Source organism: Convolutriloba macropyga, chromosome 1 (genome assembly GCF_964194025.1).
Source record: "Convolutriloba macropyga chromosome 1, txConMacr16.3, whole genome shotgun sequence".
NCBI lineage: Eukaryota > Metazoa > Xenacoelomorpha > Acoela > Convolutidae > Convolutriloba > Convolutriloba macropyga.
The window spans coordinates 900,980-928,938 of record NC_134468.1 but is presented as its reverse complement, the minus strand read 5'-3'; the positions used below and the strand labels follow the sequence as shown (position 1 = coordinate 928,938).

Below are 27,959 nucleotides of genomic sequence, written 5' to 3'. Positions count from 1 at the left end.
ATAGAGAAATTGACTAGAAATCAAATAGGCTTTCTAATCATGAAAAAATACATTACGAAATTATTTTTCCACTTAAATAGAATCATTCCCCTTTTTGCGCTAATTTAAGTTGTCTCAGGTAATTGCAGCACCGTAATTGACAATGAAAACGTTTGCATTTTTGAAAAGATCTTTGGGTGACTCGGACTCTATTTTTTGAAGCTTTGTTAGGACCGAAAACACTCCAATTATTTGCTGCAAAAGGTGAGTCGCTTAACAAACAATTTTCGCGGAGTTGAAAATAAAATTTAAAACGTTCAGAACTTAGAGATAATTAGACGGCAGTTATAGGATAATTTTGCACTAAAAGGAGCAAAGATCACTCTAATACATAAATACATTGGATCGTGATTTTCTATTTCGTTCAAACACATATGTGCATCTTTCATAATATTAGATGCTGTTAGTAAATTAGAGAAATGAGGGGCGGGGGGGATTCTATTAAGCAGTCGCAGTAATTCCTCTTTTGGCACTAGAGTTTTTTGTTCATAAGTCTATCTTGGAAACTTTCATTTGCCTCAAAAAATAATTCAGTTGTTTTGAAGTGAAAATTTTGACAAACTTGATAAAATGTCAATCAGAGAGAGCATGCATGACTATTTGCTAGTTGCGTACAAACTCTGATATCGAGCCATTTTTTGTTAAAAATTCTCCTTTTTTGAAATAATCTTTTAGAAAAAATGATAATCAAGAGGCTTTTATATGCTCAGAAGGGTTTCGTGTTTTTAAAAAATAATTTTGAAAGTGAGATGAACTATGAAAAAAATTCTTTGCTAAAAATGGCTGTGATCATGTGAAAATTAAATTTCTGTATATTTTTTAAAAAGGATAAAGAGTTGCTCCAAAATTTAGCAAAATTAATTTGAAAAAACCACTGCTTTAGTGTGCTAAACTAGTAAAATAGAAAAACTAGATAAATTATTTAAACTAGAAGAAAAAGAAGAGGAACTAGTCTAGTTTCTCTATTTAAAAAACTAAAGCTCAATTTTTGTCAACAAGACGAAAGCAAACAATGATGGCTTACTCTTTCAGGCATTATATTATGACAATTGAGCGACAAAATGTGTAAAAAAAGTATTCCATCCAATTTTATCCGCAGAAAGGTTGATCAGCTCCCTGTTTTCGGTCATACGAGGGACACCTTTGCAATAAAAATTTCCGTAACGAGTCAAAGTGTCGAAAAACTGCTTTATTTTTTTGCTGATCATATTTATAGAAAATCCAAACTTACTTTATTCAGATTAAAGAATAATACATTCAAAACCACAGAATCAAATAAGTTGAATCAAAATCTTGTAGTGCAATGAGAAAATTCTTAAACATAATTCACTCCTTTGCGGTTTTTTCAAAAAATTTTAAAATTATTTCGTTAAATTTTTGGAATTTCATGCTGGGAATTATTTCTGAAATGTCGTGTTTCAAAATTGATCTCAGAAAGAAATAAGAAACTGTAATAAATAGCTTGATCATTTTTTTCTGTTTTCCACGCATGTAATATTTTTAGCATTAAAGAATTATGTTATCAAAAAACTTACCAATATGATCAAAACTTCTACCCTGATGCTAATAGACAACATTAAAACAAAAAAAGATTAACAATGACAGAAAAATACTGAAATTTTAGAAAAATTTTACAGTTGCTGTATAAATTTCAAAAAAATAAGCTGCAAAAAAACCATGGTGTTTTTTGTTTTTGCTTTACAATCATAATTTATTCCACCAAATGGTTTCCTTTTGACAAAAAAACCGCCAGAAAGTAATTAATGGCCTAAGTGACATTCAACAAACAATAAATCAAACAATAAACAATCAAGATGTTTTTCATTAGACAAAATAGATGAAAAACAGTTGACCAATATTGCATAATTTTATAGAATGGATGACGTTTGTTATCTTTTCTTTGTTATCACAATCTTATTTAGATTAAACAATGCCATCATTTAGTTAAATAAAAAATTAGATGAAGTTCTCATGCCAGGTGAAGTTGCACAAGATCTCGGTTGAAAATCAGTTTCAATTCAAAGAGAAAAAAGTACTCCAATTTTCATGTCGATCATATTGAACTATTCGGTAAAACGGCAAAAAAACTCAAACAGTGGAATGAAAAGGACAGTCTGCTTTTCAATGAGTCCACTTAACTCGTTTTTAGGGTTGTCAAGTTTTGGTCATGCATTTCACAACGCTACATGTCGCTTTTGTGCCGGTAAAATAGAAATTGCAGAGAAAGAAATGTCACGTTCTGGTTGAGCTCTCTTGAAATTTCTTAGTTTTCGATTCATTCTTGCAGCAGTCCATTTTGCTTTTACTATTAAAAAAGAGTTTTTCGCTAAAAGTGTATTTTGTTGTCAGTCCATTTAAATCAAATTAAAATTTAAAACTAGACCAGTCCATAATAATAGCCAAGAGGATAGTCCTGTCAATTCTAAAATTGTGTAGTATTTCCAATTTTCAGTGCTCGATTAACTCTATTGCCAACCTGGGAAGTGGGTTTATTGAAGAAAAGACTGAAACTTTGAATTCTTTGTAAGAAAAATTCACAAAAGATGTTAATGTTAATATTTGGAAGCAAAAACACATTTGAGAAGATCTAGGACAATTCTCAAGCGGACAATGAAATGAAATCATAGTTGTGCAAAAATTTACGCAATGTGAAAGATTTCAGCTAAAATTTTGATAGCATCATCAAGATATAGAATAGCAGTTAGAGATGATGCCATTTTCTCCAATCATTTTTAATAATGGCGTTTATTTTTTTAGCATACATCAATCACCTTGCTAAATATGATCAATTAAAGTATACATCGTGGGAATTAGTGCTTTGTAAGTGACGGGCATCTTTCAATCTTCCTAAAATCAGCTCGCAGGAACTTAGCCACTAGTGTTTAATGAATAAAAATGTCCCCTTAATGTTTACCTTTCGTTTCGACATGGCTACGCTGATTTGAAAATTCGCTTATCAGAAAGTCTCTCTGAAGATCCTAAACATCAGAAAGATGTCTTTTAACTTGAGAAAAAGATTAATATTTTATCTGAAAATCGAAACACTTCTAGAGCTATAAGCAGATTTAGCTAAGTAAGACCTCAACTACTATATTGAAGGTGAGTTAAAAGAAGGAGGCTCGGTAATGTGCGTTGCACATAATGTTCCCACCCCGCTCGCCCACGCTTTGATTTAATTGTCTACCAAATGAGGAAGAGACAAGAAACTATCCGAAAGTTTACATATCGCTTATCAAACAATTAATCGAAAAATAATTCTGAAATAGAAGGCCGTTGAGAATGGCAATTTATGTAAGAACTGGACAAGACAAAAAAATCAAATAATAGCATACATTAATTACGAACAAAACTCGATGTCTATATTTAAAAAACACTTAAAAACAATAATATGGAATCAGACGAAACCTGAACTAAACAAGTCAACTTGTACTTCATTAGGTAGGATATGAGACCAGTCAATAATGGGACTCATGTAACAGGATGACAAAGAATAGCAAAAAGCGCAAAGTTCAAAATTACGTTTTTAATTTTAAAAACGAACCAATTCAAATTTATTAAAAGCAATACACTTCGGCTCACTAAAAAGGTTAATTTATACCTGATAGGAAGTAATTTAGACCTGTTAGTATCAATAATATGTCTGACGTCAACAAAGAGAACGGCAAAAACAAAAAAAGTCAAATTAAATTTGACAACAAAACGGTGTCGCTGCCGTTAAAAGCATGAGCTATTCATGGAAAACCTGAATTATCTTCAATTGTACTTATTTTCAACGGCGATTGGGTAACCCCATTAGTGCAATATTGTGGCAAGAAACAAAAAAAAGTCGGGCAAAAATGGGCAAATATCCAAAAATCACTCTTCTTTTTATTAAAATGCATAGTACCAAAGCCGAGAAACCCTTAGTTGAAAATGAAAATTGTTTTTATGTTCACTAATTATTGGATGCTGGTACACTACAAAGCGGATGCTACCTGTCGTTAAAAAGGCCAAGACAAAATTGATAGAAATAGGATAAAAATAACAACGCTCAAAAATCCACTGATTTTTTAAAACAAAAATTCAAATATTCAAACAAACCGTATGCTTTCAACTTTAACAAACAGATGAAATTTCAATTTCTTTGCAACTAATTAGGTTTGTCATTAGTGAGACCAAACCATAAGACGACAAAAAATCCAATACGGAATACGTACAGAACTCAAAGTTTCACAAACAATTTATCGAAGACATAGTGTTGAATCATTAAAAATATAAGACATTGAAAAACATTATAAACTTCAATTTGACAAGATATGAATTTTCCTCTTGCGTCTTTCTTCATTTTATTGTTTTACTTGAAAAAGATTTTTTCGAAAAAAAAAAAGAGAAAAAGAACCAGAAATGTCAACCACTATCGAAATCTCGACCAGTAAAGAAATTCTTATGAAAACACACTTCTAAGCTCAAAAAACGTCACTCTAAACAAAACCAACAGTGCAGTTTTTGCCTGGGCCAGCGGCAAGAGGATAAGCTATGTCAAAAATTAGACTAAGTTACTTTTTGAGGACAATGAGATTTATAAATATAAAAGTACGAAAGTGTTTTCTTTAAAAAATGAAATTAATTGAAATTCACAAAGACGACAGCTATAAACAGAAAAAAGTAAATAGACTCATTTAAACATCCATAGAAGGCGTTGGAATTCTTGGTTCTCAAGATTACACCGTACACAACAAAAAGCGAGAATGGAAAGCAAAAACAAAGTAAATCTTTTAATTTTTGCGAGACAACGGTTTCGCAGCCGTAAAAACTGTAAATTATTCACTGTAATTGTCAAAAACATTCTTCCTCAATTTTAATTCTTGACAATATGAAGTTTCTAAAATGTGACAGTTAAAAAGGGGAACAGATTACAACCTCTAATATAGGCAAATATGCAATTATCAAAAAAATGTTTTAACGTTTCTTATATGAAAGCCAAGAAACCATTAATTATAAGTAAAAGTAGAGAACTAAAGTCAATTAAAAGTATAGAGTACTTTTTATTTCACTTAAAAAAAAAATTTTCCCTGTATATATTGGGTTTCAGCTACATGTGGGCAGATATACGATAAAAAAATTGGAAAACTCCATAATTTCACTGATATTTTCTTAAAAGAAACATATTCACAGTCCTAGGAGACATTAGATTGTTACCGAAAGCAATGCATAGGTCCATGATTAGCACTTTGAAAACCGAATTAAGCATTGGATTATTCAAATGAAGTCATCGGGCTACAAAAGGATAATAAATGAAGGCAAAACAAAAGAAATCACTGGAAATTTTAAGAAAACACATCGTTAAAGCCATGAAAACATGAGCTTTTATCTGATGACCTAAGGTATGTTCAATAGGCCTATTTTTGTTGTAAATAGGATCTGCCCTTTGGGACTTTATTTAAAATCATTTTAATGGTTAATCATATTAAAAATAACCAAAATTTTTGAAAGAGTTCGCGCCGCAATATAATTCAATAATTTATTGAATGTAATAATCGAATATGTGTCCAAACCTAGCCCGGATTCAAAAATATTCAATTAGTTATTCCCAGTTTCTGCAAAAAGATAAATTAGCAAATTAAATTTAAAAAACGTGGTGCATTTTGTGTAACTTTTGAGTTATTTTTTTCGAAAAACTGGCAAAAATTTAATTCCGCAAGACTCCTATGAGAAACAAAAGTACAACTAGCTTTTTTGGAGGTTTCAAAGATTTTGACAGTAAATGTTAGGTTTCTACTTCGGTCATATTTAAGCAAAGTGATTAAAAAAAGCGTATGAGGAGCCATTTTTGATTTAAAAATATTTAATTCGAAATATTTGGCAAAATCATTGATAAGAAGACTCGGATAAACTCAATTGACAGGCATCCTCTATTCTTAAAAGTAAAACCATTAACAAAGTTGTAAACAATTTTGACAAATCTCAGCAAAATTAGCAAAAATTTGGTTTAAAAAAGCACGGAAACTTTGAATAAAATTTTGAAACTGAAGAAAAAACCCATTTGAGTATATAGTTCCTCACCCTCACAAGTGGGTCGGACAATGAACTCGAGAAGTGGGTCGGACAATGAGTAGAACAAATTTTATTTTTGCACCAGTCACAACAGTAATATCTGTTTATCATTGATTACTCTTAAGCGATTTAGCCATCACCGCTCAATAGCTATTTAGAAGTGGCAACATTGCTGAAATCTTTGAACACTATTCATTCTTTACAAAGTGAAGCAAAACTTGATGCACGCTGCCAATGAATTCCAAATCTTGATAGCTCTCCCAAGAATCTTAATAACCGCCTCGGGATCTTGATAACCAATTGGAGAATTCTCGGAAATTCCAAATGCATAATAATTTTCGCGGTACGTTCAAATTTTAAAAAAATACTGATGGATGACGTGCCGTCATAAAGAATTGACTGAACTTGTTCAAATTTTTTGCGCTTAAGCCGATCATTTTTCTTCATTTTTAAAAAAAAATTTCCCCTGCTTTTCAATATCTGTGGAACTAAAACTGTTTATTTTAGAACCGGTACCTAACTGGATATAGCGTAATACCTGGGAGGATTTTCGTGTTAGAATTATAGCCCTTTTATGTCTTATTTCTTTGACATATGCAGATATGTTGATTTATCTTTATTGTAAATGTTGTAGGCAAAACATTTATCTGTTGTCCCAGGCTGATCTAATAAATTGTTTCCCTTTCTTAATTACTTCAATCATTCCTTTAGTTTCATTTATATTTTCTCTGGAGCAGATCAAGTAACTTGTATTCAGCAGTTTTGTCATCGAATAGTATCTTTTTAATGTCCTTTAGTTTTTATTTTTTATTTTTCTGTATAAATTTTCTGCTGCAAAATAGTTTTCTTTGCTGTTTTTCTGTATCTTAACAACTTTCACCGCATTTAACGCTAAAACAGAATTTTAAAAAAACTTCACCGCATTCAACGCAAAAAGTGTTCCAAAAGGGCACTCAAAGTTCGAACGTGGCAGATTATGATCAACGATAAATTCGAACGAGCCAAAAATACACCCAATTTTTTGGTTGAGCCAAAAACGCATGCAAAAATCTTGAAAGGGGCAAAAATGCGCCAATATTTTGAACGAGGCAAAGTCTGAATCTTGCTAATTTTGAATGAGGATATTTTTTATTTGCCCACAATTTTGAACAGGCTAAAGCCAGAGGATCTTGGATGATTATCGTCTGGATGGCTCTGATAATACGTAGTTATGGTTTAAGCGGTCTGATAATGTCCAATTTTGAACAAGGACCGCGACCTGGCTCGTAATCGTTTTCTTAGTTTTCTCGTATCTGATCTGGCCATTGGATGCTCTACCGTTGGCTTCTCTCGGTTGTTTTTATGGAAATTAGGGGCTCCGTTATTGCTGTGCCCGTTGATTTAGCTTGAGTTTTAGCCAATGCGTTTTAGAGAATCCATTTCTAAGTTTAACTAACTTTCCAATAGTTTCAACTGACAGAAAATCTGTTCTCTTTTTAACTGCAATTTGTATAATTGTTGTTCATTATGTTCCTTACCAAATTACTAGTGAAAAACCCAAGATTTGTTGTAATTCAATTGATTTTCTCTTGGATCCATACTTGACACTGAGAATTTGGACAGTTTCTCTCAAATTTCAGTCAAAATCGTCCTCACAAAGCCGTTTTATTTGTGTTTGATTTCAGTGATTATGCTTGTCCCCCTTTCTTCTCATCCAACACAGAACCCAATTTTTTGCGCCCAATTTGTCAGCAAAAAAAACAAAATGTTTGCACTAAAAAATTTGTTACTTGTACTGATTTTGTGACCAAGAGGGTCAATTTTTTGTAGTTATGTCTAAGTTCAGTTGATACTAACAAAAAAATTGTAGATTTTTACCCACTTTTTCCCAATTACTTGCAAAATAGATTTTTTCTCCAATTTTTACAAAGATCTCAAAAGGAAAAGATGTGTGAAAGAAAGCTTTGAATTTTCATAATTTGACGGCGTGTCTCCGAGCAAGAAAGAGGGTGTGATAGAGTAGTTCAAGTTTAGTTCAATAGAGTAGTTCAGTCACAGTCAGCAGATACACTTCATTTATTTGAATGGGAGAGAGAGCCAGTTGACCACTTTAACACCTAATGCCAATTAATCTGATCCTACAAATGACACATTTATATGTTTTTTTTTACTTTCTCACAGTTGTATGTCAACAAGACTCCTGCGGCTGTTTATCTCAATTACGATTTTGCTTTTAAAAAAAGATACAATTGTAAATCTATATAGAGCGGAAGTGTATTCTTATGTCCATTTTGATATAGGAAAATTTTTATAAGTTTCTCAAGTAATGCTTGTCATAATTCTTCAAAGATCCGCAAAACTGTTAAAAAACACCCTAAATACCACAAAATTCAAACTTTATTGTACCTTTTTCAATTTTTTTGAAAACTTATATTTGCGTGGAGTGTTAAAACTATTATAGAAAACCGATGAAAATAAATATTTAAACTGAAATGCTCATCATCCGAATCTTTCTCAGTTAATAATGTTTGGAGCTAACAAGACTACAAAAAAGTTGTCATCGATTCCCTCCATTGTAATAACGCAACAATATCAGCGAAGAATGACTACAATAACACATTTTTACAACATTGTATTGTTTTAATATTGAATTTCATCGGCTTTTTGAACAAAACATTCTATAAAAAATGGGATCAACTAAAAAATTCAACCCAATTTGACAAAATTTTTAATACGAAATAACTATTTTTTTTTGCATCGATAACTAAAATAATTGAAAACGTTTTTGGAGTCTCTTTTTGAGAAGTAGCTGCTTATAATTTAACAAATAATTTTGTCCGGCTTTTTGTGGAAAATATAGTTAATACTTTTCCAAGAAATAAAAATTATTCTATGCAGTTGTAATAAATTCAGGTCCAGTTTTTAATTGATTTAAAGGCAATTATCGATTTTTGGTGCCAATCTTATCGTACAGATTTGTGAATCATTTTATGATAATACACTATGGTACCAAAAAACTTCGTACAGAACAGTTTGTGCCTTTCATGTCAATTTTTGCTCTGCAAATTTAATTTAAACTAAGGCGTGAAAAGGGCCTGAAGATTTGAGAATACAAGGAAAATCTCCTTTCATCTGGTTACACAGAAAAGATGTTTAGGATGCCTCCTTCTCTTACTGTTACTAATTCAAATTGTTCAGTTTTGAAGTATAAGAAAAATGAAAAAAGAGCTCCAAATTCCTACAAACGTTGCCAAATGAAGAAACATGTTCGAGGCTTCTCCAGTGATTAAATTGTGGGAGTTCAGGAAAAAAACAAACAAGGCGGCTCGTTAATGTGCGTTTGCACAAGATGTTCCGACCCGAGCTCATCAACATTTTTGACTTAATTGTCAACCAAATGAAGAAATAAGAAAAGTAGATGTTTGATTTTAAAACAATCGTTACACAACCTATCTACTAATGGAATTACATAATGCCCTGGCTTATATCAGCGCCAATGAGATCTGAGCTCAAAGACACTACGAGACAAAAAACAACCGAAAAATTAGAAAAAACAAAAACTTCACTACAAAAACTGAATATCTAATTTTAAAAGCACATAGTAACAACGACAAAATGCAGTCAGATAAAACCTTAACTACTCAAATTTAGTTTCTCCTAATTATACAAGGGACCGAAAGTTTTCTTAATGAGACTATGTTACAAGTCAACAAAGAGAACGATCAATGAGGCGAAATTCAAACATTAATCAACATTTTTTAAACCAAGAAATTTCAAAAGTCTTAAAAATCATTAGTTTTTACTAAAAAAATCCTTGATAAATTACTAAAAAGTTACTACAAAGCCAAAAAATTTTGCCTTTGGGTGGTTTAAGCCTTAGAAATGAACTTAAGAACAACCTAAAGAATTTGAAATGATTTGCGAAAACACAAACTATTGCTACCACTAAAATTATTAGCTATTATCTGAGTATTATGTATTTGTAATTCAATTCTGATTTTTACTAATCAGCTGCAGGAATTATATTGAGAGATTAAATAATTTGGGCTACATTTGTAAATCATTGGGATCTGTTACTACGCGATTGTTCTGAAAGAAGAGAAAAAGAAGGGCAAAAAACGAGCACTCAAAAACCGTTTTTAAAAACGCATATTGTCCAACGAAAAAAGCATCTGTGACAAAAAATTTCAGTAGATATGTTATTCTTAGGAATACAAAAAATTGCATGTTACCTCTCATTGATGAAAATAAGTTACAATTTGACGAAAAGAACAACAAAAACTGTTTGAAAAATGTTTGAAAATGTATAAAATAAACTTTAAGACTAAAGGCTATGAACTGACTAACTGATTCGGTTAACTCATTAATTAAATTCTCAGTTACAAGCCTGAGTGACTTGTCAGCAATTTACGGCTACCTAAAGAACAAAAACAGGCAAGATCAGCAATTTCAAGAAGAAAATTGAGCGAGAAAAGTGTCGTAAGCATTAAAAAATAAACTTATCACTAAAAACTGTTCTATGTTCAATCCTTTTTTAACAGCAATGAGATCCCTCGTTTTTATCAATATAGTTTTAAAAAATCAAATATGAACAAATACATTGGAACCACGAAATTTTTGAGAAAGCTCGTAGTATCAACGCCATTAATTTCATTAGCTTCCAACGGAATCCACTAAATACGCTAAAATATGCCTTCATGGGAAAAAAAATTGTTGATCATTCATATTTGGTCAATACGACCTTACAACAGGTTATTGAAGATGAAAACAACAACACAAAAGACAGGCAACAACCAAAAATTCAGTAGAAAAGGGCCAGAAGAAGGTGTCGAAGTAATTTAAATCATAAGTTTTTCTCTAAAAACTTTAAATATGAACGTCTTTCCGAAACCAATGGAAATTATCAATTTTGGAATAATGTGATAAGATTTCAAAAGGATCCAAAAATAAGAGAAAAAAAACCCAAAAATTTGAAAAAAAAATACGAAAACTATTGGCATTGAAGTTTTAATACTAATAGGTAGAAGATTAAACCGCTAACCAGATTATTTTTGACTGCATTAGAATTAAGAAAAAAGGATCCTGTAGGTACTAAGAATGATAAACAGTCCACGAAAAAAGTTTAGAATCGGTTAATGTTCAAAAAATTTTCGAAAAACTTTTTTTAAAGTCTTAACAGCCATTAAGCGCACAAGCTTTTAACAGAGGTCAATAACTACGCTCAAAAATAACACGATGGCAAGAAAAAAGTGTTTGTCATGCATAGATTAACAATAAGAGATCACAACAAGTCTTAAGACTATGAAAACAACAACAAAATCAGGCAAAAACAAAGATTTCAGGAGAGAATTGCATGAAGAAAAGGTCGAAGGCATTTGAAACCATAAGCTTTTCTCTGAAAAATTTATCCTTGATCCACTGAATGTCTTCTTGAAGCCAATAGGAGCTTTCAATTTTAGGATAATGTGCATAGATTTCAAAAGTAACCAATAATACGGAAATATCCAAAAAAAATTTTTAATTTTTTTGAAATATTGTGTCATTGAAGTCATATATCTAAAAGTTAGAAGATAAAACCACCAACTAGATCAAATTTGGTTACAATGGGACGTACAAGGGTGCTGTCATCACAGAGATTGACTTACAGTTCACGATAATAAATTTATGATGTTCGAAAAAATTTTCGAAAAATTATTTTTCAAGTCATTAGCTGTCCACTAGAAAGCACTAGATATGCTCACTTAAGTCGCATCACAGAATATTTTGCACTGTTAGTCAATAATTCCATGCCATAGGACTCCAAAAATTTAGTAAAAACTCAAAAAGAAATTCAAAGTTTCATTTAAAATAACCAAAACTCACAGAGTCCAAGTTAAAAAAACACGAGCAATTCCTTGAAAACGATTTTTTTTGTTCATTGGGCTTCATTTGGTGTAAAAGAGGTCTGTCATTAACGGAACCTCGATATGAAAAGTGACTTGTCTCTAGGTGACTTAAAGAAGCAAAAAAGTAGAAAAGTTTCATAAAAAAAGTGCTCTCAAATAAATTTCGCATTTTTTTGATATTTAAGCTCCCTATGAGACCAGAACTAGTCTTTTTTATCGCCTTTAGTCTGTTAGGAACACAAAATTGGTTCATTTTTTGGCAAGAAATTTCAATTTGAATTACTATTTTTATAGAAAATATCTTACTTTGAATAAAAATGACACTAAAAGTGAACAAATATCCCGTGTTCACTCAAAACTTTAATCCTCGAAAAAAACGAAAATAAAAAAAAATCTTTTCAATTTTGAATTCTACGCTGGACCAGCGTTTTAATGATACCACTCGCATTTCTCTGCGATGAATATATCGATCGGCCAAAATTGACTGAACAAAAAAAAACCATTTGAATATATAGTTCCTCCCCCCCCCCCCCCCCCCCCCCCACAAGTGGGGTCGGAACAATAATTTTTCTCGGCAAAGACACCAAAAATATGAGTTTGGACAATTGATTGCCTATGTTTTGGAATGCAGTACAATTAGATGGATGTAGGCTCCCTGTTAAATGTCCCGACTAAACATAGTTTCCAGATCTAAATCCAACGGAAAATTTATGGGCGATTTTGAAGCAAAAGCAGACCACTTTTTCAAAAAAAGTTGTAAGAAAAATTTTGGAAATTCGGAAAAAAAGATGCTGATGTGAAAAACTTGTATGAAAACAATGCTTAATGTCTTTAATTCAATGAAACTAATGCTTAATTACTCGTTACTAGCTAACTGATTTGAAGCTGTTATTGAAGGTTTTTAAAAAACTTTCAGGCATACTTATCTTTTTGGTTCCATAGAGCAATAATGTTTTGGAAATGAGAAATGCTCACAAAGTAACTAAACTGCTTAAATCAAATACCGAGATTGCGTTCAGAGCATAATTTTTTGAAATTTCTATCGTTATTGTTGTTAATCTGTTATTAATTTGTTATTCGATCTCGCTCTCTATTAGTTATGGAGTACTTTTATTCTATTTTCTATACATAGTCTAGACTTCTTAATTGAAGCCGAGTCTATAACTTAAGCACGACCCTACAACAAACATCGTGAAAAATAAATGATCAGGATTTTCTCATCTATTTTGCAGATTTTCATCAACGATTCCCAATTTATAGCAACAAATTGATAGTGTAGTATCATTTATTATTAGAATTGAAATTCTGAGTGGCATTTTGTCTCCCAAAATTGTCTGTTTTCATAACCCCAAAAGCTTGATATATTGCGACGTCTAGTCAGTCAGACGTTATTAATGGAAGAGGCGACACGATAGAACTCTCTTATAATGACAAACTTATTCATTATTGTAAACTTGAAAATTCACTGGTGATAATAGTTGGATCTTACAAGGGGCAGTTAAGATTTTATAATGAATACCTTGTTAGGCTCTGTGGAAAGTGTTCTACACTATCTATTGCAGGTTAAGCACACAATTTTTTAATACTTTCCAGTAAGTTTGCTCATATTTTCTCAACTTTCGAGATTTATCTTTTTTTAAGAATCGGAGATTTGTTATAAGATGTTGAATTTCATGAGGTCATTGACACAGTCTCATAGATTTCCGGAAATTTATGTCCAGGAAGTTATGATTAGCTTTCTGAGCAATGTGAATTCGTTTTATTATATTCCCGCGAACATAAATGCTTATACAAATAAATTATCGTTGTAGCAAGCTTAATTTGTACCGCTTGCAAAAAATGTAATGATTTGAAACCTCTTTGCAGGAGTTTTGCAAGAAATCTTGCGATGGAAGGCTTATCTCTTTCATATCTCATGTAAGACTCGGATCTATTCCGCTAGCGCCCCCCAGTAAATTAGACACCCCCCATTGTTATATGTTGAAACACTATGTACGCATTTGAATTTTTGCCTTTGAATACGTGTGAATGGGCATTTAGAAAATACTAATAGAGCAGAGTTTTCAAAAAAATTATATGGGATACTTGGGTGGGATACTTGGGTGATTGAGAAGGTTGCTCAAGATGAAGATATGAAAAGTAAACATGAAATAGATAATACACTATCGCAACGCTATCTCAAGTCAAATTAAAGACTGTACTATTGAAATTTTATATCTAAAAGTTTTTATTCGGTATTCTATGTTAGGATTTTTCAAATTTGATCTTGATAAGATCATTTTCCCTATTTTTATCTCTGAGTATAAAATCGGTTAAAAGGAGGATGAATGTAGCTCCACTCTTTTCTTGTGTTTTAATAAAAACGAGTCATTAACAAATGTTGCAAATCAAACAATTAAAACATACAGAGAGAATGTATTTACTTAGTCTCCAAATTTGTTTGATCATTATAAGATTGCGGTTTTATTAGAAACAACTACTGATAACAGAATTAAACATTAGTAATCTAATATTAAAATTAGAACCCATCTAGATGAAAAAAATCAGCAAAAACTTAAAGCTAATACCTAAATGCTAGAAGCAATGTAAAAACTGATATAAAACTAATTTTAGGCATTTTTTTAGTAAAAAAAAAACAAAGAACTGCTGGACAAAATAAAAACTAGCTTTTCAAAATATCAAAAATTCAAGACGCTTTTAGACGACAAACAATTGACAACAAATGCATATAAACAGACTAATTTGTTCTTATATAACAAAATTTGTTTGTGTTGTTTGTGTTGATAAAAGAAAAACTTGGTTCAATTTTTTTATAGCTCAGTTTGTACCAAACTTTAAGCTCGGCCATTGGTAGTAAGCTCGCAAATAAATTACAACTTGTGCATAATTTTTACCCAATTTTTATCAGGACCAAGGACGATTTCTCGTTGCATGTATTTGGACCCTTTCCAAAAAAGAGAGCTGAGTAAACTATTTGGAAAAATGTGTACCAAACAGAAAATGAATGGAACAGAAAATGAATGGAAAACAAAAAAAAAACGTTAAAAATTATGAGATATCCAAATTTTGAAAATGTCTATGCAAAAACTGTTTTTCAAGAATTTTTTAATGGCGCCCTCTCTGCTCTCGGAAAAATTATCTGATCGCCAAATATAACAAGAAAATCAAACTCGCCTAGCGTTCCAATCCCCCAAAGGTAAATTTGAGGGCTGGAGAAAATTTTTTTCTTCCTAAAAACGTTATCTAAGGCTAAAAGCAGTGAAAAATTGAAAATGAAGTGAAAAAAAATGTAATTACAATCACAGAAAAATAAAAGACGAGATGAAGAGCTGTACGAAATGAAAAAAAAAACATAAATACCAATTTTTTGAAATATCGAGATCTTCAAGAATTTTGTTAGTTTTATTTTTTCCCATTCTATTATAGAAATTATTAGTTTTATTTTTCTCGATTAAAGCTAAACTTGTTTCAAAGCCCTAGAAGATGATTTTGAGAAGAACAGATTATAGTGTAGAACATTGAGAACATTCTAACAAAGAACCACAAATTATTGATAAGTTTTACTGCACGGTTGTGGGCATTTCCTATTGCTTAGGCAAAGAGATAAAATTGTAAGTATCTTTTTAATCCAAAAAGTGTTCCACGTTGATGTTGGTGCGGATAAAACAATTAAAAATTTTCAATTGACTTTTTAAAGGATTGTTACTTTTCCTGATTTCCAGGAATGACATTCTGATTTTTATTGGGGAGGCAAATGTTGTCATAGTTGTTAATTGTTGTTCACTACATTATAGTCTAGACAATATTTAGGTCAGTTATCTATAGAATTGGAGAAATTTTGATTGAGTTTTGTGCACTCAAAAAATCGTGTTCACAAAAACTCACGTCTTAAATTGAAGTTATTAAATTGAAGTTAACAAACACAAAAACAAATCAATTATTATCTAGAAATGGTTTTTCGAAGTGTCTTTACATCTGAACTTTTTGAATCAGTTTTGTTGAAAGCTGCTGTTTGTAGATGTATAAAAGAAGAACAGTCAATTCTGGATCAAAGAAATCTCTGTAAAAAAGTACTTCTCTAAAATTTAAGCTTGTTTAAAAACTTAAAGATGAGGGAGTATCTTTGAACTCTCTATTTTTTTTCTCCCATTGACTTCAACAAATTGCACCAAGTCTTGTTAATCTTCACAAAAAACAGCAGACGTTAATCGCGGCGGTCACTGATATTGATATGTTGTTACTGTGGCCGGTAACTTTATAAATGAATCTAAATATTTAAATAAAACGGTAAAGGCGTAATTTCGAAACAGCAAAGAAAATGTAAGCCCTCGGTCATTGGGTTTTGCGAATATCGTTGAAAAAGCTGCTTTATAAAGATTTGGCTAGAAAAATGGGAAAATTAGCTTTAAAGTTTTTTCATGTTGTCATTTTCATTCAAATCCGCTTATCTACAAGTTGACGTAGAAACCGTAATGCGCCGAATTGTTAAGAAATTTGATTGCGAGAAATCCATGTCCATTGTCAATAAAAGTTGCGCCCCTCAAAAGAAGAATTTGTTCGACATGGACAGAAAGCAATTAAAACAGCAGCGCTCTTATGAGCCTGAATTTATCGCTCAATCTTCATAACTTTGGAAACGGAAAAAATATAAATGCAGGCAATTTTGTTCTAATTTAGTCGAATTCTTTCGATATTATTAAAATGGAGACACCCCACCTGATCTGGTCATTGCTGCCTCTGATTGTGTTCCTACTGGTGACCAAATTCTCTTGTATTCAAACAACGAATGTGACTGAATCCGGGAGTGGTGATGATGACAATCAGCCGACAGGGGGTGGGGAATGGGAATCGGACGTGGACTTCTACGAGTTTATGAACGACTACTTCGCATTGGCAACTACTATAGGTATTACTATTACTACAATTAAGACATATGGTCGACTATTTACGTATATTGTAATTGACGTCCGTCCCCGGACAATAGAGCAAGGAAATAACTTCAGTATAGAAAGGCGAAATTATTGTCATAGAAACCGCCCTGTTGAGGTCCCATATCGTAGCGACCTCTGATCAGACCATCCGAATCTGAATTGATCTGAGACTAAATACGATCCAGTTCATTGTTCAGACTTTTGTCCACTCGGATATTTCTCTAGATTATACAGTTTGAGCACTGGAGGCGTTGATGTGCGCTCGAAGATGATCTGATCAGAGGTCACTTTGGTCTGCGAGCTAGACCTTCATATTCGCTTTCAAACACACGAAAGCTTCGAATGTCACTACGGATGATTATCCCATTTTTTTGTCTTTGATTTTCCATTGTCAATTATTGTTGTTGTCAAGATATTGTTCATAACAAAAGTTTTCCCGTTTTGCACCAAAACAAATAGAGAGATGGCGAATAGCCGTTTGAATTCACCTCTGATTAAACCGTCCAGAAGAGCTGGTTATCCGACAATTTCTAGACTTCCTTGCGGATAATTTCGAGACATTTATGCGGATAATTAGGTAACTTTTCCTGCTGAAAAAAAGATCTTTTAAACGTTATCAACACGTTTCCTACACATTTTTCTTTAATAAATATGTCAACAAAAATTTTTGGGGTCAAAAATCGCCATGTCCTGGAACTTGGACCAGAGTTTGCTTTTTTTCAGTCCTATTTTTTGTTCTCTTAAATTCTTTTTAATTTCAGTGGTGATCTTCGGTTGTTGTTGTGGGAACACTTTCACTTTCCTGACAGTGACAAAGATGAACAAGTTGAAGTCGTTTGAGACCTCCTCTGTGTCTGTGTACCTGGGTGCCCTTGCAGTTGCAGACTTCAGCTCTGCCTTCTGGGACGGATTCATCAACATCACTCTACCTAACTACTTCGACTTCAAGGCTAGCTTCCATTTATACTCTCTCTTCTTTTCAATTTTATTCATCCCCCGTATTGGAAGTCTATACAATTTTTTCGACAAAATGAAGCAATTAATCCCCCTCATTATTTCTCAAAAAACACTGCATTTGCTTCTTACGGGTTGAATTATTTGAATTTTCTATCATGAAGTTCGTAACTGAAAACCCAACCAAAATTCCAATCCTATTTATTTCAATTTCATAATAATAATAATAATAATAATAATAATAATAATAATAATAATAATAATAATAATAATAATCATAATCATAATAATAATAATAATAATAATAATGATAATAATAATAATCATAATAATAATAATAATAATAATAATGATAATAATAACAATAATAATAATAATAATAATGAATTCAACCAAACATGTTTACACCCAGTTTGACAGTCCCCAGATTAGGGGAGAAATCAAGTTTGAGTAATTAAAATTTCTCGAAAACTTTCCATCCTGAAGGGTAACTTTTATATTTGAATCTTTTCACTGCCTCCGCTTCCAAAAAGCTTTTCACTTCTCTTCAAAACTGACATGGAATTTTGTGTGGTGAATAGTTAGAAAAACTGTCAAGTTGGGACAAAGAATTATTAAATCGGGCCACTCTAATAAAGTGATTATCTTTAGAACGATTCCGAAAAATTTTTCTGGCTTCAATAAAAAATTTATCAATTGATCTGGTCTTTGGAAAACCAAAAATTATTGACCAGTGGTCTGAGGCATTCATAGAAGTTAAGCCCGCTAAAATCTTGCTTAGCAGAATTAGGTTGTTAAGAACTAGAAATTAACTGACTGGCAACAGGCGATATCGAATTAGGCTCTCAACGTATTCTTTGTCACCCAGAACTGAACGGCAAGTTATCAATTTAAAGCATGACCTTTGCAGTCTTTCTAAACGTTGAAGATACTGTAGTCCAGACATTTGACGCATAAAAGACCGCAGAGAATATATATGTTTTCACCAATGTGCTTTTGACAATTTTTTTGTGGTGCGGGGTAAAATTCTTCTTAAATGATTCAGTTTTTGAAATCATTTCTTTATGGCTATTTCGAGGTGACAATTTCAAGTCATGCTGGACGTAAAAATTAAACCGAAGTCTTTAATTTGTTTTTCGTTTTTGATGACAATGCCTTCCGCAAATAACTTAGTAGACGAATCATATGTTTTTTTTTGTATGAGAACTCGAGAATAATGAATTTGTCAAAATTGAAATTTAGTTTGTTTGAACCAGACCATTCGATAGCTCTATTTATATCAAACTGAAGATCTTCATGTTCTGAAATCTGTCTTATTATTTTCGTATCATCGGCATAAAAGAATATTTTATTGATAAGTTGATCAGGTAGGTCATTTATGTGCACGGAGAACAAAAACACATCAAATATTGATCCCCGGGGACCACCGCTTGAGATTTTTGAGAAAGTTGAGTAACTGTCTGCAATTTGTACTCTCTGCTGTCGATCAACTCGTTATGAAGCAAAAAAAGTCAAAAACTTTTCATCAAATCCAAAACGAGCGAGCTTTTGAAGAACAATATTAAAATTAATCGTATCAAAAGCTTTAACAATGTCCAAGTATACAGAGTTATTAGGCAAAATCATTATTTTGAGTTTTTTGTTGCTGAGTACATTTGTTTCATTTTTAGTGAATAATTTTAAGAAAAATACGTTAACTACTTAAAATGCGAAAAATGCGTTAGGTTAAAAATCGAAATGTTTGCATTTCTTAACATAATTAAATCACTATTTAGTAGAGAACTAATATCTACGTTTTTTCAGTGCAATTTCCTTATAACTTTTAAAAAATTCTTAATCGAGTTTGTACAAGACAAGGTTACCACTGGCTCCACTTCTCAAAGAATAACCCAAAAAGAGTTGTCGTTAAATGAAAACATATCAAAACAAATAACAGCCAATTCTGACTAATAGTGTCAATAAATTTCACATTATAAATGCAAGCAATTTAAACAGAGCAAAGTGTGGAGACAAAAACTGATACAGAAGGAAAAAATCTAGACTTAATGCTTCGTTTCAGCAGACTCAGCTCTGAGGGCTTCTTTTGAAAGCAATCAAAATTGATCTCAGGGTAACAGACAAAACATAAGTTAAACTAAAAAAAAGAATTTAGAACTAAAGATCAATGTACTAAATTATAGAAACTAAAGACAAATGACAATAATTTCCTACGTGCTAAGACATTTAACCCATATTGCGAAGTAGTTTTTCTGTATGTTCTCTGAAATTGTTGATATCTGAGTTAAATTAACCAAATCATAAATTACATTTATTGATACTGTTGCCGTGGTACTACAATAAATGGAAAAAGATTGCATGTAGAAAAATTCGTTAGGAGTAACAGTGGTTAACGGCGGCAAAAAGTCATTTATTTCAAAACAGCGTACTCGGATAATAATTACATTTTTTACAACTCAAACAGGGTAATTTTTTAAAAACGAAGTCTCCAACTTTAACAGAGTTTAAGGGCAAAGACCTTAGTTGGAAATAATTGTTAAGGTCAATCTGCCGAGCAAAAGTGAAAAACAGAGAGAGTTTTTCGAACAGTGGTTGTTCTAACATCTTTCTGAGAGAGCGAACAAAGTAGGTATGAAAAAATAATTGAAGAAGGAACGAATTTTTCAGAATACGTGCGGCTTACAAGCATTTTTCAGTCTTAGGGCCACTTTTCTTGGCTCCAATGTGCTTATCACATAATTTTCGGAAAAATCTGTAAATGCGGGGCCATTACTGAGCATATCAATTATTTATAAAAAAATTAAGTTAGAAAAATTGAACTATTTATTGTCATTTTGAGATTTTAGGATCATTTTAGTGGGTTTCAGATCGCTTTGAAAGCTCATACTCTCTATTGTGAGCTTTGGGGAGGAGTTAGTCTTTCTGGTCCCATTGAATACTATTGATTTGATTGGAATGATTTTTGTTCACAAAAATTGGATACTTTCCCTTTGTGCAACCCCGCGTAGTGGGTGCATTTTATTTGCACCCGCCAGACAAACGTGGCATATTTTTACATAAAACTTTACCAAGTAATAGCACGTGCTCTGTGTTGGGGGGGGGGGGGGTTGGTGGGGTGCATAGGGTATTGAGGGGAGGCGCAAATGGAAATGATCCCAAAAATTGAACAAAATAAATTATATTTTGTCTGTTTCTGTTCATTTTTGGAAACTTCTCCCATTTTTTTGCTTTTTTTCTGTTTTGAGAAAAAAAATGTTAAAGGCATAATAATTGTTTGTTTATTTCTGTTCCATGTGCTTTATCACTAGACAGTGCGTTATTGTATGTTTAATGTCGTCTATTCTGTATTGGCTCGTGTTAGTAATCACTATTTATACACACAATTTAAAGGGCTCTCTTCGGAAAAACTTTTGTATTAGACAAACTGTAGATAGTATTGTAGACAGCAATTTCATCGGATTTTGAATTCTTGTTCTATTCTTGTTCCAACAATTAATTAGATTCTCTCGTCTTCAATCGGTTCTTTGTGTTGATGTCTCTTTATTGAGCCATTGGTTAAAAACAAATGGTGTTAAAAGGACTGTTAAAAATAAAAGTTTTAGAGTTGAAGCTAGTGAATGTTTATTGAAAAAATTAGATCTGGCAGTTTGAATTTTTTTCTTCAATTTGTTTATTTTTCTTCTTTGAAATTGAATAGTACAACCCGGAAGCTCGGTAATGTGCGTTCGCATATAAAGTTCCGACCCCGCTCAACTAAATTTTTCACTTAATTATCTATCAAATTAGCGAGAGATTAGAAAATAACATATCATTCAACAAACTACTAAATGGAAAAACATTCTACCTTAGGGGGTGAAAGAAACCTGTCATTATTTTGACTACCAGAAAAGACGGCGAAAAAAATAAAATAATAACAAATCATAATTACAACCAAAACCCGTTGTTAGTTTTTTTAAAACCCTTGATAGCCAAATCAAAATGAAATCAGATGTAACTTACAACAAAGGAGATTAACATGTACTTCATTAGACAAAACACAAGACGTTTCCTCAAGGCAACTTGGGAAGAATTCGACAAGAAATGAGCAAAACAACAAAATTTGAAAAGAAATAATAACAAACTGATTAGAAATCTTATGCATTAACTGAAATCAATGAGAGAATCATTTAGAGAATGATTCAGAGCTTTCTTTATCCAGGATGTCACACAGCTACATCAAAAACGACAAAAACAGGCAAAAAAAAAACAAATTTAAAAATTTGCACAAAAGCGGTGTCCCAGCAAAATAAACACCAAGCTGTTCAATAAGCACATCAACATTTTTTGACTACTTTTTTTCAAATAACCGAAAAATACCCATTATACTGTGAAAAATTAACATAAACCTACAAAATCGAGGAATATGCAAAAATCACTAATATTTTATGAAAACTCGTTGTACAAAGTACAAAGACCATTTGAGAAAAACAAAACCGTTAAAAAGAACAAATTTCAGTTCAACAGATAAAGAATGAAGGAAAGTGACATGTCTATAAAAACACTAAACTACAAGTAAATATTTGGAAGATTTCAGAAACCCTTATCTTTTTTAAAAAACAAATGTTTTAAAAATTCATGGCCAACATAGGCTTTCGACTAAAAGAGTAGACAGTTTACTTCGCAACCCCTTCGAACGATAATTGCGCATGTTAATAGTGAGACTAAATCATAGGACTATAAAATATCCTTAAAAACAACCACAACAGAACAAAATAACAGACCACTCTAGGAAACCAAAGTGTTGAAGCCATTGAATTTAAATAACAAAAAACGCGGGAAAACTAAATCTTAACTTGCGTCTACTTTGAACATCATACCGTCTTTTTGTAAAACGACTACCTCAAAATGACAATGACAGGAACCACAAAAATTGAAAATTATTTAAACATCAAAAAATTCTTCTGAAACAAATTTTCTTATCCATAGAAACATCATTCAAAACGTTTAATCAACAGAAAAATTACTGTTTTGTTCAAAAAAAATAAGGAGATCTCTAAAAAGTGACGCTTGAGTAGTAAAATTATACAAAAAGGGAGAAAAAGATAACAAAAAGGGATAAACTGAATATTACTTTTACTTTTTAAAAAAAATTTTAACCGGAAAGTCAACAAAACCATAAGCTATATACTAATATCAGTTTTTAAGTTCACATGTATATATATATATATATATATATATATATACATATATATATATATATATATATATATATATATATATATAGTTGAACCTTGAGAACTTTTACTACCCAATGTTTGGCACAAGACAACAAAAGTCAACAACAAATACAGGGCAAAAATAAAAAAAAAAACTTAGACCAAATTCTGCAAGAGAACGGTGTCGCAGGCTTTAAAATTATAAACTATGAAAACATTAAAATTATTTTTTTTACGGATTTTGAAATGCTTTTTTCAGTTAGATATTGAAGTAATGTGATAACTAGCAAACAAACATTATGAACAGGAAAATTGAGCAATTATGCACAAAAATGACAAATTTTTGTATGAAAACTCCTGGTACCAAATTCAAGTAGCCCCTTGTCTTATAATAAATTTGCCGCAAATTTTAGTTTGTGTTTTATATGAAGGAAAATTTGACCTGTTTTTACTGAAAATAAGCTAAAAGTTGACAGAACTAAAATAAAAATTTGGCAAGTCCAAAAAATCAGTGAATATTCTTAAAACAAATATGTTCAATGTCTGAGACAATAGATAACAACCGAAAGCATTGTAAAGGTTTACCTAAGTCTCTCGAAGAAGCAATTTAAATCTATGATTGGTTCGAACTACCAATCAGACTTCAAAAATGAAGATCATTTGAAGGCAAAACACAAGAATTCAGATAGAGTTTTCTTAACTCTTCTTCAAAGCCATAAAAACCTTCAAGTTTTCTGAATCATGTTATATTTAATTTTTGCCTCATTTTTACGTATTTGTCAGTAATCAACATTAAAAACACAATGAAAGCGTAAAATTTTTGAAAACAAGGAACCACAAAAAAAAATTAAAATATTCTGATTCTAAGAATCCATGATTATATCACATCTATCCCTAATTTTGGCGCACGTCCAACAAACCACCCAATTTCTTGAACTGTGTGCAAATTAGACCAGTTTTTATTTGAAATATTTCAAAAATCGAGAAAACATTGGTTCATTTTGTATAATTATCGAAAATTTTGCAAAAAAACTGCAAAATTTTAATCCCAAAACACTTTTATAGGGAACCGGGTTTCAACTAGCTCTCTTTCGGAATTCACGTAGATTGTGTTTGCAATCTCTAGTCCTCCATTTTCGGCAAACTTAAACAAAGTCGACCAAGAAAGCGTATTTTGTGCATTTTTTGATGAAAAATGTCTGAAAATAAGAAAATGTTATCAAAATTTTTTCCAAAAAATCTCCAATCAAAGATTTCAGCAACGCTTCTTTATCTCTAATTGCAAAAATAATACTCTACCTTTAAAAATTTTTCTTTCATTTTAAATTATATTAGCAAAATTGAGCCAAATAAGAGCAAAAATTACGGAAAATGTGAATAAAAACGGTCGGATGTTCACAAAACTTTAAACATCCATAACTCCCATTAAAGAACGAAATTCGAAAACAAATCTTTTTAATTCCATATTCTAGGATGCACGTGCTTTCTAATGATACCACTCACAATTCTCTACGATGAATATACCGATCGGCCAAAATTGTCTAAACAAAAAACCCATTTGAGTATATAGTTCCTCCCTCCCTACTATGTTTCTTTTCTATTTTGGGCAACTCCTCAAAGTGTTGCTTATTTTTCCAATCTAACGCACAATTTTTGCCGAATCTTTAAACATGGGAGCAAAAAAACAGTGACAAATGTGATTGATATATGGATACCAAAATGAGGCACTTGTTAAGAAATAATGTATGTTTTTATTCTGTACTCGATAACATGTGTGGTGTTGAGTAGATCTCAGTGCAGAATGAGTTCCTGTGTAAAGTGTCCAGATGGCATGATTGGGCATCCACACGCACAGCTGTCTTCATCCTCGTCTCATTCACCATTGACAGGTACACATGACACGGTTGCTGCTGTAATTTAAGCTATTAAATCTATGACATGGAAATAAATCTGTATAGAAATCTATATGGACGGAAAGATTGACTTCAGACCTCGAAAAGCACAAATATTTTAATATGTCGAGGTCTGAACTCAATGAATCATTCCCGTCTATATATACATTTATTAAAACGTCATAGATTCATAAATAATTACTGCATAAATAATTAGCATTGAAGACCAAAAATGTCATAATAAACATTTGTAGTGGCTTTATCAAAGTACTTCGTGTAATTTCAACTAGTTTTGATTCCCCATCCCCAGCCCGTACAAGATATTTGAGTTTTTATGAAATGTGCAACGCCAAAAAAATGCTTAAAATTGTAAGAATTGCGTTGAATGCTGTGGATGGTTGTAAGATTTGCGGTGTTAGCACTGAATGCGGTGAAAATAAAAATTTCAACACTAAAAACAGCAAATCCTGTAGCGACCCAAAATACATGGTCTGGGAAAAGGGTGAGTCGAACGATGGTCTGGACAATGGTCGCATTACCGTCTGATCAGAGGGCCAAGTCGCACTATAGTCTGATCAAAGGTCGCACGAAAGTCTGGAAAATGCTCGCACTATGGTCTGATCAGAGACCAAAGTCTGGACATAAGTTGCCCCAAAATCTGTCCACAGAGCTTTAACTGACCACATTTATTTGACAGCAGTTTTTAATCACTGTTTTTCATGACTCAAAAGAAACGTTGCAGGCTCTTCAAATTGACTTTTGTTTATATTTTTATCAATTAGTTTTGTCCTAACCCTACATGATATACTAAATTATTCAATTTTAAGTTGAGTAGTATGAATTGAATAGGTTTGAATTGAATAATGAAAACAAATAACAACGGATAATAACACGCAATCGGGAATGGTCTGATCATTGGACAAAGTTTCGAGTATGGTCTGATCAGAAGGAGCGTTGGTCGCACTAGATTTGCACAAAAATTTGGGGCGCACCATAGTAGCACTAAATATTTGGGTCCCACGAGTCTGATCAGAGGGATTTGGGTCGCACGATGATCTGATCAGATGTCTTTTGGGCCGCACTATTGTCACACGGTTTGTTGGGTCGCACTGCGGTCTGATCAGAGGGCTTTGGGTCGCACGATGGTGTGATAAGAGGGCAAAGTTTGGGAAATGATCTGATCAGAGTGGTCTAGGATCGCGCACCTAAACCTGGGTGGTTAATGTTTCTTGGTTATCTTGCCAAGATCTTGTTTCTTGATGCCTATGTAAAGATCTCTGAAGTTTGTACCAATCTTGATATTTTCAAAGCAAGTTCATGTCGAGATCTTGGCAAGAGTTACCATGTTTTAGTATGTCTCTTATCAATGTGCATCAATGTTCGATTTACTGGGTTGCGAGTAAAATTAATAGTTTTGTTTGTCTTATTTAATATGATGCAGGTGTCTGGCAGTGATGACTCCAGTGCAGTACCGGAACAAGTTTGGGAGCAAGTCTTTTGCCATCAAAGTGGTGTGTGGTTGTGCGATTGCAGCATACTCTGTCGCAATCCCCAGACTCATATTCTCAGGTACGATGAGGCATAACAACCTGAAATCATAAAGGAACCGTTACTAAATTTTTACTCGGGAAATATCCGCTGTGTCGCCGCTACTGTTTCATGAAGAGCGGCGGAAAGAAGTTGACTTCTTGGTGGCTGAAGTTATGCAACTGTTATTTGTTCGGTAGTGATAGTTTCATATCAGGACCCACGGGCCGCTAAGGCACGGCCAATCGCGCTAAATTCGCAGCTCTTTAATAGTAAAGTGGGGGTTTATTTCCCTGGGGGTTTATTTCCGTGGGGGTTTATTTCTTATCTAAAATGAAGTGGGGGGGGGGGGGGGGTTCCGTGGGGTTTTTGTTCAGCAACCGGAAAAATATTATGATACTGTTGTTTATTCGAATACTAGGCATAACCCCCGAGTTTGATAACTTCTCTATGGGGATAATATCCATGTGGTATTTTTCATCAAGAGGTGAAAAGAAGAACTCAAGTGCAACGTTGAAGTGTGATTCCCAGGTTGAGGCGGCAGTCGGAAGTGACCTCTGATCAGACCGTCCCAGACCAAATCATCCTCTGATCAGACTAATGTGCGCTAAAGTTGTCTCTGATCAGACCTTTCCAGGCGGAAGTGACCTCTAATCCGACCAAAATCAGACTATTGTCCAGACTTTTCTGCGCTCGAAGTAATTTCTAGACCCTGTGGTCTGGAAACACCCTGTGCGCTCGACTTGGGTCTGATCTGAGGTCGTTTCCGCCTGGGACCTCAACCTGGTTTGAAATGATTTGTTTGTACCAATATTAATATCTGAATTCAAATTTAATCAAGTTTTGTTAATTTAGGACTGGTGAGTGAAACGAAATGTTCTTATATGTCGGAGTACAAAGACACAGTATGGCTAGAGGACATCTATGGACAATGGTTTGGATACTACCTCTCCCTCGCATTCCTCCCCTCGGCTATCATAGTCGTCTGCAACGTCATCGTCATCTACCAAATCAAGAAACGAGAAGGCAAACAGCAGTCGTCTAATTCAAAGGGACGAACTGTCGTTCAAATGTTAGTTTCTGCTTCAGTCCTCTTCATCATTTTTCACTCTTGGCGCCTCAATCGCTGAGGAACTTCGCAACGTCGAGCCGGAGAAACTGGCCTGAGGATGCGGTGGAGACTCGCGACGACTTTCTGGACAACATCAACGAACTATTGAACACTTGCAACAATAGTTTCAACTTCTTCATCTACGTGCTCACAAGTGAGCGTTTCCGAACGGCTTTTCTAATGATTTTTGGGCTGAACAAGAATCATAAGTCACAACAAAGCGCTCATTCTATGCAAACTAGAACCAATCAGACTGCGGCTGAAAACCAAGAGTAATAGACCTCAATTCATCGGCAGCTAATCAACAAAACTTATCACTGAGCGACCTGCAAGATGAACTGAAATAGAAGATATATCAATTTTTCCCTGTTTTTTTAAATGACATTGCCCTCAAGTTCTCCATTCTATCTATTGAA

The 27,959-nt window shown here is 32.7% G+C and overlaps 1 protein-coding gene across 1 annotated transcript; it reads left to right on the top strand.

The window, feature by feature from the left end:
• Window positions 1-154: 154 nt before the first annotated feature.
• LOC142344599 (putative G-protein coupled receptor 139) lies at window positions 155-27,959 on the top strand. The gene is made up of 6 exons (XM_075396396.1): window positions 155-243; window positions 16,614-16,842; window positions 17,629-17,816; window positions 24,802-24,902; window positions 26,347-26,474; window positions 27,288-27,959. Exons 2-6 carry the CDS (start codon window positions 16,638-16,640, stop codon window positions 27,560-27,562), a joined length of 897 nt encoding a protein of 298 aa, XP_075252511.1. The 5' UTR covers window positions 155-243; window positions 16,614-16,637; the 3' UTR covers window positions 27,563-27,959.